The 13,512-nt window shown below is 51.7% G+C and overlaps 1 protein-coding gene across 1 annotated transcript; it reads left to right on the plus strand.

The window, feature by feature from the left end:
• Window positions 1–3,696: 3,696 nt before the first annotated feature.
• LOC309685508 (olfactory receptor 14A16-like) lies at window positions 3,697–4,665 on the plus strand (the record flags this gene model as incomplete). Its single annotated transcript, XM_082501269.1, has 1 exon — window positions 3,697–4,665. The coding sequence occupies one exon, from the start codon at window positions 3,697–3,699 to the stop codon at window positions 4,663–4,665; it is 969 nt and encodes a 322-aa protein (XP_082357395.1).
• Between the last annotated feature and the right edge of the window lie 8,847 nt (window positions 4,666–13,512).

Consider the following 13,512-nt stretch of genomic DNA (forward strand, 5'->3'; position numbering starts at 1 on the left):
ACATCCGCGGGTCCTGAGGGAACTCGCAGACGAAGTTGCTAAGCCACTGTCCCTCATATTTGAGAAGTCGTGGCAGTCTGGTGAGGTTCCTGCTGACTGGCCAAGGGGAAACATAAGCCCTGTTTTCAAAAAGGGAAATAAGGAAGACCTGGGGGACTACAGGCCAGTCAGTCTCACCCCTGTTCCTGGCCCGATCATGGAGCAGATCCTCCTGGAAACTCTGCTGAGGGACATAGAAAATAAGGAGGTGATAGGTAGCATCCAGCATGGCTTCACCAAGGGCAAGTCATGCCTGACAAAATTTGATACCCTTCTATGAACGGGTTACATAGTCTATGTTACATGTCTATGTCCTTTGGCATGCCAGCCTTTCCTACCAGGGTAGTGTCTGCAAATCCTATGAAAAAGAACACTTGCATCTTCTCCAGGTCCTTAAAAACATGTTAAACAGGGCAGGTGGCAGGACAGACCCTCGCAGGAGCTTTCAAGCTAGATGCCTCAAGGCAGAATACCACGCATTGACCACAGACCTCTGAGCCCCATCAGCCGTCTGGTTAGTTACCCATCTCCTTATGCACCCATGCAAGCGATGACATCCTAATTCAGGCACAAGCATATTGTGGGGGAAGATGTTGAAAACTTTGCTGACTTCCAACTTAAAAACGAGCGCTTCTCTCCCTGCGCTGAGCAATTGTGTTCCTCCATCACCGAAAGTAGAGAACGGTGAGACACAAACTGCCCTGGGTAAATCCAGGGTTTCAGACACCCACAAATGGGTTCTGAGCGGACACACTCTGGGGCACAGCCTTGAGTTCCCCTGCTTATCCGTTGGCCATTTTTTTAAAAGAGCATGCAATATTTGGATGCTGCCAGTCATCAGGGAGTTCCCTCCCTCAACCTCCATGGCCTTTCAATGATTACGGAGTGTCATTGGACATGCTGGGACATTGGCTTACCCTGTCATCTCCCTCAGCTGCCACCCCTCCTGTCCCATAGACTGGTAAGGATTGTCTTAGTTAAGGTGACTTGGGAACAATCCACTGGTGGTGGTGTTCCACCAGATTCCTGCCCCGAGTCTCACAGCCCTGGGAGACCTTGCTGGGGCAGAATGAGGCAAAGAGGATGTAGAGAATCTCCGATATAGCTCCACCCACTCTCTGAAACTCAGCAGTGGCCACACAGTGGCTTTGTTTCTCCTTGAACTCTTCCTGAAGGAGTAAACACTCATTCTGGTGCCCTTGAATTGCCTTTCAGGGTTAGATTGAATTATGATCTGGACTATAGCAGAGCTTGGAGGAGGCTGTCCTTGAAGACCAGATGGACTGAGCTCTGCCACCATGTCACAGCTCTGTCTGCCACAGGAACGGCTCCAGCTCGTCCTGTCTGTGCCCCTGGCTGAGATCATTGCTGCACGTTTGGGCTGAAGCCCCCCAGCTGTGGCACCAGGCAAGCAGTGACTTGTCATAAGGAATCCTGTTACCAAGAGTCCAAGACCCCGTGTGTGCTACTGATGGGACAAGAAGAGGGGGTACTCATGGCCAGCTCTTCTTCTGCTGGGAGAAATACCACTGCTGGAAGTAAGTGTCTCTGCGCAGCTGAGGGAGGGAACATGAGAGATTGTATCAGCCTTTTTCACAGGCGGTTCCCCTGGAGCCCCAGGGACATCTCTGAGGGAGCCCAGAGGGGACAGAGAGAGTGCCACCATGGGCTGGTCCTCTGCTGCTGAGCTGGGCCGGGCTGCTGGGACAGAGGGAGCTCCTGGCAAGCGGGCAGCGCTGCAGAGAGACAGCTCTGCCCAGGAGCAGCTCCTCTGCACGGCACAGCAGGGCTGAGAGCACTGCCTGCAGGCAGCGAGGGCAGAGCAGGGAGGCAGAGAGAGGTTAAGGGCAGTCTGGAGAGGGAGGATGCTGAGGGCTCACTGTGGGGGAGAAATCTTCATAGCCCTTGACATGGTAAGTCTCTGGGTTAGGGCAATTGCAGCTGCAGTTCCTGGAAAGATGTCCAAAAGCTGCTCCTCCCATGGCCTATGTGATCTTTCAGGAGGACGCCGACACTTCCTCTAGTGTAGAGGTAAAGAATGTGCTCCAGAGCAGGAATGCCCTGCAGTGCCTCCAGAGGGAGAGGGCACGACGGCTGCCTTCTCCTTAGGACCACTGCCATGTGTGAAGGTGGGTGTGCAGGCAGGGGTGGGCAGGGCTGTCCTTGCCAGCAGGGTCCCTGCACCCCAGGGGCTGTGTGCCGGGGCAGGGACTCTGCCGCCTGCCAGGGTCAGCTCTCCCCCTCCCACGGAGGTGCTGTGGGGAGAAGGTGTGTGTGGAAGGAGCAACTCCTTGCATGGCAGGGTCCTGGTGTTGCCGAGAGAGAACTGCGTGGGTCAGGGCTGTTCACAGCTGAAGGGCAGTGGCAGAGGAAACTTTTCAAGAAGAACCTCAAGGCAGGGGCTACCTGAAAGCGAAGGAGTTTGTGCTTTCAGTCTTCTGCCTTTTTTTTTTTTTTTTTTTTGGGGGGGGGGGGGTGAGACGAGGAGATTTGTCTCCCCGTTCTTCAGAAGGCACAGAGCCTCCAAATCTTTTTCACTTCGAGGTGAATAAATCAGGGAGTAAGAAAAATCCATATGCTACAGCTTACAGAGAGCACCCAGCATCACCTTTCCAGCCTTATCAGCGTTGGTCAGATGTTCCTGTCAGAGCCTGCACCCACAGAAATGCTCCTGGGCAGTGTTCTGCTGCCAGGAGGTGTCTGCGGGACAGAGCTGAGCACACAGCATCTGTGATGGGTTCTGTGTGCACTGCCGGCGAGGAGATGCGCTGCCAGAGAAAGAGCTCCCAGCAGGGACAGCTCCAGGCAGCAGAGCCCTGGGCTGGGAAAGAGAGGGAGCAGCTCCCATGTGCCTTGGGAGGGTGATTCGGGCACCTTCCTGCCATCTCCTGTAATGAGGGCGCCTTCTACTGAAAATCCCCTGGTCTCCTCTTACGCTCAGCAGAGCTTCTGACATCAAGGCTGTGGGGTTTCTGGCTGAGGTGCCTCCTCAGCAGCCATACACAAAGGAGGAGAAACTCCTTAGTTCTATGGGTCTCTGTCTTCTCTCAGCAGGAGCATTTCTCCACCTTCCCCTCCTGTCCATGCTGCTCTTGTTCTTACATCCATACTCTCTAGTAAGAGGGGGTTGAGGTGTGGCTCACACGCCAACACTGCCATGCAGCTGTGTCCGTGGGACCAAAGTCCTTCAAACCAGCCAAACCTGTGGGGCTGTGGAAAATGCAGTGTGGAGCTGGGGGGTGAGCTGGCTCTGCTGAGATCACTGCACTTTGAGCACTTGTGGGAGTTTCCCTGGCATTCTCCTGCTGGAAAATGCTGACCAGCTTGTCTTCATGACACAGGGATTACCGATGAGGCAAACGGTGACTTTCAGAAGCTGCCCCACCTTTCCCAGATGCCCACTGCTGTCAAGCAGGGGTGACTGCTCCGGAGCCCATGGGCAGAAACCTCCTCCTCATGCCGTGTTTGGCCAGAACAAAGCAGAGCTCAAAACTTGGGGAAATCAAAAGGTCCTAAAAGGAAGGAGGAAGGCAATGTGTGTTTGGGAAGGACAGAGGAGAATGGGACACAGGGAATGTGAAGAGACTTGCTCAGCGCAGCCCTAACTTGTGAGTGTGCTTTCCTCCTTTGGCAGACCCTCATGAACAAAGGGATCAGATGTCCAACAGCAGCTCCATCACCCACTTCCTCCTCCTGGCATTGGCAGACACACGGGAGCTGCAGCTCTTGACCTTCTGGCTCTTCCTGGGCATCTACCTGGCTGCCCTCCTGGGAAACGGCCTCATCATCACCGCCATTGCCTGCGACCACCGCCTCCACACCCCCATGTACTTCTTCCTCTTCAGCCTCTCCATCTTTGACCTGGGCTCCATCTCCACCACTATCCCCAAAGCCATGGCCAATTCCCTCTGGAACATCAGGGCCATCTCCTACTTGGGATGTGCTGCTCAAGTCTTTCTGTTTGTCTTTTTCATTTCAGCAGAGTTTTCTCTTCTCACCGTCATGGCCTATGACCGCTACGTTGCCATCTGCCATCCCCTGCACTACGGGACCCTCCTGGGCAGCAGAGCTTGTGTCCACATGGCAGCAGCTGCCTGGGGCATTGGGTTACTCAATTCTCTCCTGCACACAGCCAATACATTTTCACTCCCCCTCTGCCAGGGCAATGCCCTGCACCAGTTCTTCTGTGAAATCCCCCACATCCTCAGGCTCTCCTGCACAGATGCTTACCTCAGGGAAGTTGGGCTTCTTGTTGTTAGCGCCTGTTTGGCCTTTGGGTGTTTTGTTTTCATTTTGGTCTCCTATGTGCAGATCTTGAGGGCTGTGTTGAGGATCCCCTCGGAGCAGGGACGGCACAAAGCCTTTTCCACGTGCCTCCCTCACCTGGCCGTGGTCTCCCTCGTTATCAGTACTGCCATGTTTGCTAACCTGAAGCCCCCCTCCATCTCCTCCAAATCCCTGAATCTGTTGGTGTCATTCCTGTACTCAGTGGTGCCTCCAGCAGTGAACCCTCTCATCTACAGCATGAGGAACCAGGAGCTCAATGATGCTCTAAGGAAATGGATGACTGGTTTCTTCTCAGAAGCAGCAATGAACTGCCCATCTTGTTCTGCACAGCACTCATAATGTAACTCATTACAGGCCTAGACTCTCTTTGGTAGAGTTTTTCCTTTTGTGTCTTTGGTGTTTGGATTTCATGGTTGTATGAATGCTGTCAACAAAAGACCAGAGCCATCCTTTATCCTTTTTCTATGTCAGCATCTGCCTGTATTGTGTTAGGCAGAGACTTTCTGTAAATAAGGAGCTGCTCTCTCTGTGTGTTTAAACAAAATAAAGGGCCCTGCACTGACTTGTTTGTCTGAGACCCATTCTCCAAGATGTTCTCTATAGCTGCAGGGGCCTCATCTGTGTGCTGAGGTGGAGGGGGCAGGAGCCATCTGAGCTGGGTCTGCCTCCCAGCCTGACCAGCATGGCCCTGGGCACCACAGCCCCCGGCTCTGCAGAGCCGCACCACCAGCTCGGGGGCTGTGGGACGCCTGGGGAGGGGGTGCAGGAACGGCTGGCCAGGCCAGCACGGATGAGCTGTCTCGGGAAAAGGCTCTGAGGGGAGATGGGCTGTGGCGGGAGAAGAGCAGGGCACCGAGTGTGTGCAGGGCAGCCATGGCAAGAGGAACCCTTTGCTGCGGTGGGGCAGCTCGGGGCAGGCTGCCTGTCCCTGGGGCCAAAGGACCTTCCTGAGGGTGCCCTGGGCCAATTCTCTCATGCCATCCTGGGAGGACATTTGGCAGCTGGGGCTGCAAGCTGCCTGGGGTGGAGGTCTCCTCAGCATGCCGGCTGGGTGGACACCCTCACTGGCCTGCACATCCTGCTGTGGGACCAGTCTCAATGGGGCTGCTCTGCTGGTCTGTGCTGGGGAGAGGGCAGGAGATAGCCAGGTTCAGGGAGTGTCTGGGCTGGTGGGGATGGGAAGTGCCCCAGAGAGGAAAACCCCAGGGAAGAGCTGAAGTGTGGGAGTGTGCAGGGTGGGGACACACAGCAGTGTCCTGGCACAGCCGGGCTCCTGCGAGAGACATGATGGACCAGACGAGCAGGGTCTGGGCTGTGCCTGTGCCCACTGGACACCCCGGCGAGGTTGCCCCAGGGCCATCATCACAGAATCCCAGTATCACAGAAACTCCTATATTGGAGAGGACCTGTAAGATCACATAGTCCAATCATTAAAACCTGTCAAACCTGATCTCCTTCTATGACAAGGTGACCCACTTAGTGGTGGAGGGAAAAGCTGTGGATGTTATCTACCTGGATTTTTGCAAGGCTTTTGACACCGTTTCCCATAGCATTCTCCTGGAGAAACTGGCTGCTCATGGCCTGGATAGGTGTACTCTTCGCTGGGTAAAAAACTGGCTGGATGGCCGTGTCCAGAGAGTAGTGGTAAATGGAATTAAATCCAGTTGCTGTCCAGTGACAAGTGGTGTCCCCCAGGGATCGGTGCTGGGGCCCGTTCTCTTTAAGATCTTTATCAATGATCTGGATGAGGGGATCGAATGCACCCTCAGTAAGTTCGCAGACGACACTAAACTGGGGGGGCGTGTTGATCTGCTTGAGGGTAGATTGGCTCTGCAGAGGGATCTGGACAGGCTGGACAGATGGGCTGAGGCCAATGGTATGAGGTTCAACAAGGCCAAGTGTCGGGTCCTGCACTTGGGTCACAACAGCCCCATGCAGCGCTACAGACTGGGGGCGGAGTGGCTCGAAAGCTGCCTGGCAGAAAAGGACCTGAGGGTGTTGGTGGACAGCCGGCTGAGCATGAGCCAGCAGTGTGCCCAGGCAGCCAAGAAGGCCAACACCATCCTGGCCTGCATCAGGAATAGTGTGGTGAGCCGGACTAGGGAAGTCATCATCCCCCTGTACTCGGCACTGGTGAGGCCTCACCTCGAGTACTGTGTTCAGTTTTGGGCCCCTCACTACAAGAAGGACATTGAGGTGTTGGAGCGTGTCCAGAGAAGGGCTACAAAGCTGGTGAAGGGTCTGGAGGACAAACCTTATGAGGAACGACAGAGGGATCTGGGGTTGTTTGGCCTGGAGAAGAGGAGGCTGAGGGGAGACCTTATCACCCTCTACAACTACCTGAAAGGAGGTTTTAGAGAGATGGGAGCTGACCTCTTCTCCCCGGTGACAAGTGATAGGACAAGAGGAAATGGGTTCAAGTTATGTCAGAGCAGGTTTAGATTGGATATTAGGAAGCATTTTTTCACTGAAAGGGTTATTAAACATTGGAATAAGCTGCCCAGAGAGGTGGTGCATTCACCATCCCTGGAGGTGTTTAAGAAAAGGTGCTTAGGGACATGGTTTAGAAGTGGTGGTGTTTTTATCAGGGTAGGTTAACGTTTGGACTTGATGATCTTAAAGGTCCCTTCCAACCTCACTAATTCTATGATTCTATGATTCTATGATTACCCTAACACAGACAAGCCCATCACTAAACCATGTCCCTCAGCACTATATCTACACAACCCTTAAACACCTCCAGGGATGAGGACTCCACCACCGCCCTGAGTAACGCATTCCAATGCCTGATGACCCTTTCAATGAAGAAATTATTCCTAATATCCAGTTGAAACTTCCCTTGGTGCAAATTGAACCATTTCCTCTTGTTCTAACACCGGTTACCTGACAGAACAGGTGGACCCCCACCTCTCTGCAACCTCCTTTCAGATATGTTTAGAGAACGATAAGGTCTCCCCTCTGCCTCCTTTTCTCCAGGCGAATCAACCCCAGTTCCCTCAGCCGCTCCTCATAAGACATGTGCTCCAGACCCCTCACCGGTTTCGATGCTCTTCTCCGGACACGCTCCAGTGCCTCAATGTCCTTCTTGTGGTGAGGGCCCAAAAACTGAACACAGCACTCCAGATGCGCCCTCCCCAGTGCCCAGTACAGGGGGAAAATCAGGACTACACTAGTCCTGATACAGGCCAGGATGATGGTGGCCGCCTTGGCCACCTGGGCACACTGCTGGCTCACGTTCAGCTACTGTCAACCAACAGAGGTCCCTCTCTGCTGAGCAGCTTTCCAGACACTCCTCCCCAAGCCTGTAGCATTGGCGGGGGTTGTTGTGGCCAAAGTGTGAGACGCAGCACTTGGCCTCATTGAAACTCCTACAGTCTGCTTTGGCCCATGGGTCCATTCTGTCCGAATCCCTCTGCAGAGCCTCCCTACTCTCAGGCAGATCAACACTCCCCCCAGCTTGGTGTCATCCGCAAACTGACTGAGGGTGCGCTCCATCCCCTCATCCCGATCATTGATAAAGAGGTTAAACAGGACTGGCCCCAGCACTGAGCCCTGGGGGACACCACTCCTGACCGCCCGCCAACTGCAATTAACTCCGTTTACCACCACTCTCTGGGCACGGCCTTCCAGACAGTTTTTTACCCAGCAAAGCGTGTGCCCATCCGAGCCATGAGCAGCCAGTTTCTCCAGGAGAATGCTGTGGGAAACAGTGTCAAAGGCTTTACTAAAGTCCAGATAGACAACATCCACAGTCTTTCCCTCATCCACTGAGCGCGTGACCACGTTGTAGAAGGAGATCAGGTTAGTCAAGCAGGACCTGCCTTTCACAAATATCTTTGATAATGTGGCACTGAGTTCCACCTGTCTGTATCAGATTTTATCCCACAGTGAGGGTCTGCAAAACTAGAAAGGGCTACTGCGAATGTGTCAAGAGAATTAGAAAAAGCCATTAATGAGGGCAGGCAGTATGACAGCCTTAGAGGAAGAAATCAAATTATTATCAAAAATGGTAATATAGAATGGCTTAGCTCTAGAGCACCTTTTAGAAGTACAGGACAGAGCAGGTGCGTTCTTGAATAAGAGCTGCTGGGGTTTTTATGTCAGTCAAGACCAGAAAAACAAAACTGAGAGAAACAAGAGAAAGACTCATTTAAAAATATTACACAAAATAGGGCAGGGTTCTCCCCTAAATCTCTTTGGGTGGCTAACCTCTTGGCTCCCAGACTTAGGAACAGGACTGTGAACTGAAAGGATTTGGGTTGTTGTATTCACTCTCTTGTTTTGCTTTCTAATTAGATGGGTGTGTATTACCTTATGAACTTGACTTACGACTTTAATAATGAAGAGTATAGTGTGACCCTGACGGTGAAAGGAAAAGGAGGGACTGTTAGGAAAATCTCATTCCCGAACTATTGTAACAATTACATTTTAGAGTATGAAATTGTATGAACTTTCTTAAGATATACAGCGTTTCTATTGCGTACTGCATAGCCATGGTTCAGTCAGCATGACTACAGGACCCAGCTCATTGTCGGGAGGAGAAGACAGCCCCCAGCCTGAAGAAGAAAGGATACTCCAGCACTGCGCGGATGACGCCAGCCTCCCAGCCCCTCTGACACCCCTGTGAAACCCTCCCCTCATCTGGCATCAGAGATAAGGAACTGCAGCAAGACCGACTCCAGGGACGTCTCCATTAGGAGAGCATCAGGTGGATGATGATGCCACAGCATGAGAGTTGCTTTGCCAAACAGCAGCCTGCGTGTGCGTGTTACGTAGCGATCACTCAAATTGTGTTGTACCTGAATGCTCTAAAGGTATAAGAACCATGTGTGAAACTGCATTTGGGGTGTCCCAATTTGACTGGGACCACTCGTGCTCGTGAACAGAGAATCACTCATGTAATTCCATACTTTGTGTCCCAGTCTCTCTCCTGGGTCAGCATGGGCAGTTGTAAAGTTTTCATGATGTTATCCTCGAAGGTCGAGAATTGTTCCCAGAGGTGGCCCCGAAGGCACTTGACTGCCTTTATGGTGCTGTCCTCCCAGGCAATGATCGTTCAGGAAGGACTCTGACTGAAACCATGACTCGAATAGGACTGCCTCAAGAACATGAGAGCGATGTGCCATCCTCCCCTATGCAAGATGGTCCCCCTTTCGAGCCCAGTCGAAAGGAACGGGTGGTTTGCAAACTGTTTTGGGCAAGGATTTCCGATGCTTGTGCAATGCCTCACACAACTGTGGCCTGGGCACTCATAGACAACACATACCTGATCATTTCCATAGTGTCAGTGTCAGTGTGTGTGCCTTCGGAAACCATGCACGTGCTAACAAGCAATGGGATTTGGGTGAGTGGCGTGTATGTACAGTGAATATGAAGTGCAAATTTATACCCTTGTGAAGGCAGGATTTCAAAAGTTTCAAGCAAAGTCCTTACTGTCAAAAATGCTGAGTTTATTTTTTCTAAGCTAAGAATAACCTAGACTTTCTTTCTTTTAAATAAATGCCCTTTGTCCCCCATTCCACTCTTCCTTGCCCAGCAAGACTGCAACCTGCTGCCTCCTGTTCTGCGGGCCCTGAGCCATCCATTGCAGAACGGCCTTGAACGCGGCCTCTTCTTTCCCACAGAGCTGCTCCTTCTGCAGGACGCGCTGGAGCTCGTTGATGGAGAGCTCCAGAAACGCTCTCGACACCCTGGTCACCCCCTCCAAGTGATGGGGGATGAAAGCATGGGCGTCTTCTCGCAGGTCAATAATAAAGTCAATAATAAAGGTAGTAGTAATACTCGGTGAATCTCCAGATGCCGACGCAGTTCTCCAAGCACAGCTGGGACTTTAAGAACTCGCAGCACAGTCTGACGATGCCCATGACGTTGAACTGGTCGGCCGCTATCAGCAAACGTTCAATGTTGTCGGTCGTGACCGGTACTGTGCCGGTGTAGGCGTACTCGATAATGAGCCGCATCATTTCAGGTGAAGTGCCGGGGATTTTATAGACGACGTTCCCGGCATTGCTCCTGTGGGTGGAAAACAAAGCCCTTTTCAGGGCTTTTTTCAAAGCAAAGCAGTGCTGGGGGAAAAGCATCTTTCTGCATTAAACCCGGACCCCGTTATCCCGTGTGCCTCCTTCCCGGGGCACCAATTTGGTCACGAGCAGTAGCCACATTGGGAGGCCGTGGGGTTTATTAATTCATGTGTTACGAGCCGGTTGTTTTAACAAGGAGTAACCGCCTCCGGCTGTGCACAGAGAGCCACAGGGCCAGTGCCCTCCTTGCTTCAACAAGACCACCAGAGAATGGCGCTGTGTGGGGAAGGAACACCTCCCGCCCCACGGCAGACAAGCCCGGCTGGCCACACTCCAGCCCTGCACCGCATCTGGGGGTTCGTCAGGCACCGCTTCCAGTGCTGCTGTGATATTTTGGGTTGGGGATGAATTCCAGTGTCCAAGGAGGCACCAGGACTATGGGGAAGTGCTGGAAAAGAGGTTCAGTGCCAAGGGAAGCGCTGGAGAGACACTAAGGCAGCGTGACACAGCCTGGGAAATGCTGTGTGTCCTCATGCCCTCTTAATCCAAGCACTACCTGAACTATTGACTGTAGCTACAGAGGATGTTCTTGTGAGCACTAAACTCAGTGCCACCCATCACAGAGTCTCTCCTCCAGGAAAAGCTCACTAATGATGGTGCAAAGGACAGCACTCCTCTTCCTCTCCCTGGGTGAGGATGAGTGTCGCTGGGAGCCAAGCTATCGCCCACGTCACAGCCTGTGGCAGTGGAAAGTGCTTCTCCTGGAGGTGCTACAGCGCTTTGTCCGTGCCCTCCCTCCAATATCGTCTCCGAACCCCTGCCTGTCTGGTGGCTCTGGAATGTGCCCCAAAGTGAAATCACAGGCGCAGGGGTGACCCGGGACCGGCTGTGAGCCCCTTTGCAGCTGGTGCTTTACCTCTATATTGATTCATGGGTGGTGGCAAATGCTCTGTGGGGGTGGTTACAGCAGTGGGAGCAGAGCAACTGGCAGTGCAGAGGTAGACCCATCTGGGCTGCTGAACTGTGGCAAGACATTGCTGCCCGGATAGAGAATCTGGTTGTGAAAGTACATCATGTAGATGACCACGTACCCAAGGGTCAGGCCACTGAGGAACATCAAAACAACCAGCAGGTGGATCAGGCTGCTAAGATTGAAGTGGCTCAGGTGGACATGGACTGGCAACGTAAGGGTGAACTATTCATAGCTTGGTGGGCCCATGACGCCTCAAGCCATCAAGGAAGAGATGCGACATATAGATGGGCTCGTGACCAGGGGGTGGACCTGATTACGTTCACTATTGCACAGGTTATCCACGAATGTGAAAGGTGTGCTGCATTTAAGCAAGCCAAGCTGTTAAAGCATCTTTGATATGGAGGACGTTGGCTGAAATATCAATACGGGGAGGCCTGGCAGATTGGTTCTATCACACTCCCTCAAACCCGCCAAGGCAAGCGCCACGTGCTCACAACGGTGGAAGCAAACACCTGACGGCTGGAAACACACCCTGTGACCCATGCCACCACCCTGAACAACTATCGTGGGCCTTGAACAGCAAGTCTGATGGCGACATGGCACCCCAGAGAGAATTGAGTCAGACAGTGGGACTCATTTCCAAACAGCCTCATAGACACCTGGGCCAAAGAGCATGGCATTGGGCGGGTGTATCACATCCCCTATCACGCACGAGCCTCTGGGAAAATGAAACAATACAACTGACTGCTATAAACTACACTGAGAGCCATGGGTGGTGAGACTTTCAAAAGTTGGGGTACATATTTAGCAAATGCCACCTGGTTAGGTAACATTTGAGGATCTGAATATGTTCGGGAAGAGAGTCTGGGTTATTCCTGACACAAGCAAAGGCAAAATTATCTGTGGGATTGCTTTATTTTAAGGCCCTGAGTGCTCTTGGTGGGTGATGCTGGAGGATGGGGATGATCGATTTGTTCCTCAAGGGGATTTGATTTTGGTGAGAATGGCCAATGAATAAAATGATATGATATTTATTGCTAAATTACCACTATATGTCATCACTGATACGGTTGCTATATGCTCTATCTATGGCATTGCAGTGAAAGTGACCTAAATTAATGAAGAATGAACTTTGATGAAACTGAGCAAAGTGCAGAAGTGATGGAACCAGAAGTGGCTGCAGCAACTGGCACCCGGGAATTGTCTTGAGATCGACATCTTCAACCCACAGATGATGGGCATGGGCCATGCCGCCTACACCAGCTGTGAGCTCCAGATGCAGCACGCAACAATTCAACATCACACACCATGTCTCCTGCCCGGAAAGACAGTTACAACAGATGGAGCCCAAAGTCATGGACTAAATGAACTCAAGGGACATTTCACTGGGATGGGCCATGGACTAAGGGAATGATATCTGTGTGCATATATACATATATGAAAGACAGGAAAATGGTGGTGATTTATGGAAAAGTGTAAGACCTGGGCATGAGGTAGATGGTATAGAATAAGGGGCGGACGCTGTCCTGGTTTTGCCTGGGATAGAGTTAATATTCTTTCTGGTAGCTGCCGTGTTTTTGATTGACTATGAGAATAACATTGTTAACTCATATTGTTTTAGTTGTTGCTGAGTGATGCTTATATTAAGTCACGGACATTTTCAACTTCCCGTAGAAGGTGGGGGGGCACAGACAAGACAAGCTGGCCAAAGGAATGTTCCATCTCATAGACGTCATGCTCAGTATATAAATGGGAGTTGGCTTGGGGGAAGGAATCGGTGATCACTTCTCCAGACAGGCGGGGCAAATGATCATTGGGTTTGACAGTAATATATTTTGCATCACTTTATTCTATATATACTTATTATTATTGTTGTTGTTACTGCTACTGCTACTGCTTTTATTTTCTGTTACTGTTCTATTAAAAAATATTTATCTCCGCCAATGTTTTGTTTTTCCCTGTTTTTCCCTTTTCTTGCTATTCTACCTGAGACATCCTGTTTCATATAAGAGCTGTTACCTGACCGGCCACATCTGACTCAGTGTTGTGCAAGGGTCAGACCCAGTAGGATCAAGCCCCAACACAAGTAGTATAAACCCAGAAAAATATCAATCAGCAGGGTTATGACAAGAGAAAAATTAGGCTCATGATCTAAGATAAGCCCTGGGCAATGTGCAGCGAAGGGGTGGCAGG

This window comes from Vanellus vanellus (genome assembly GCF_965231255.1).
Source record: "Vanellus vanellus genome assembly, contig: HAP1_SCAFFOLD_76, whole genome shotgun sequence".
Lineage (NCBI taxonomy): Eukaryota > Metazoa > Chordata > Aves > Charadriiformes > Charadriidae > Vanellus > Vanellus vanellus.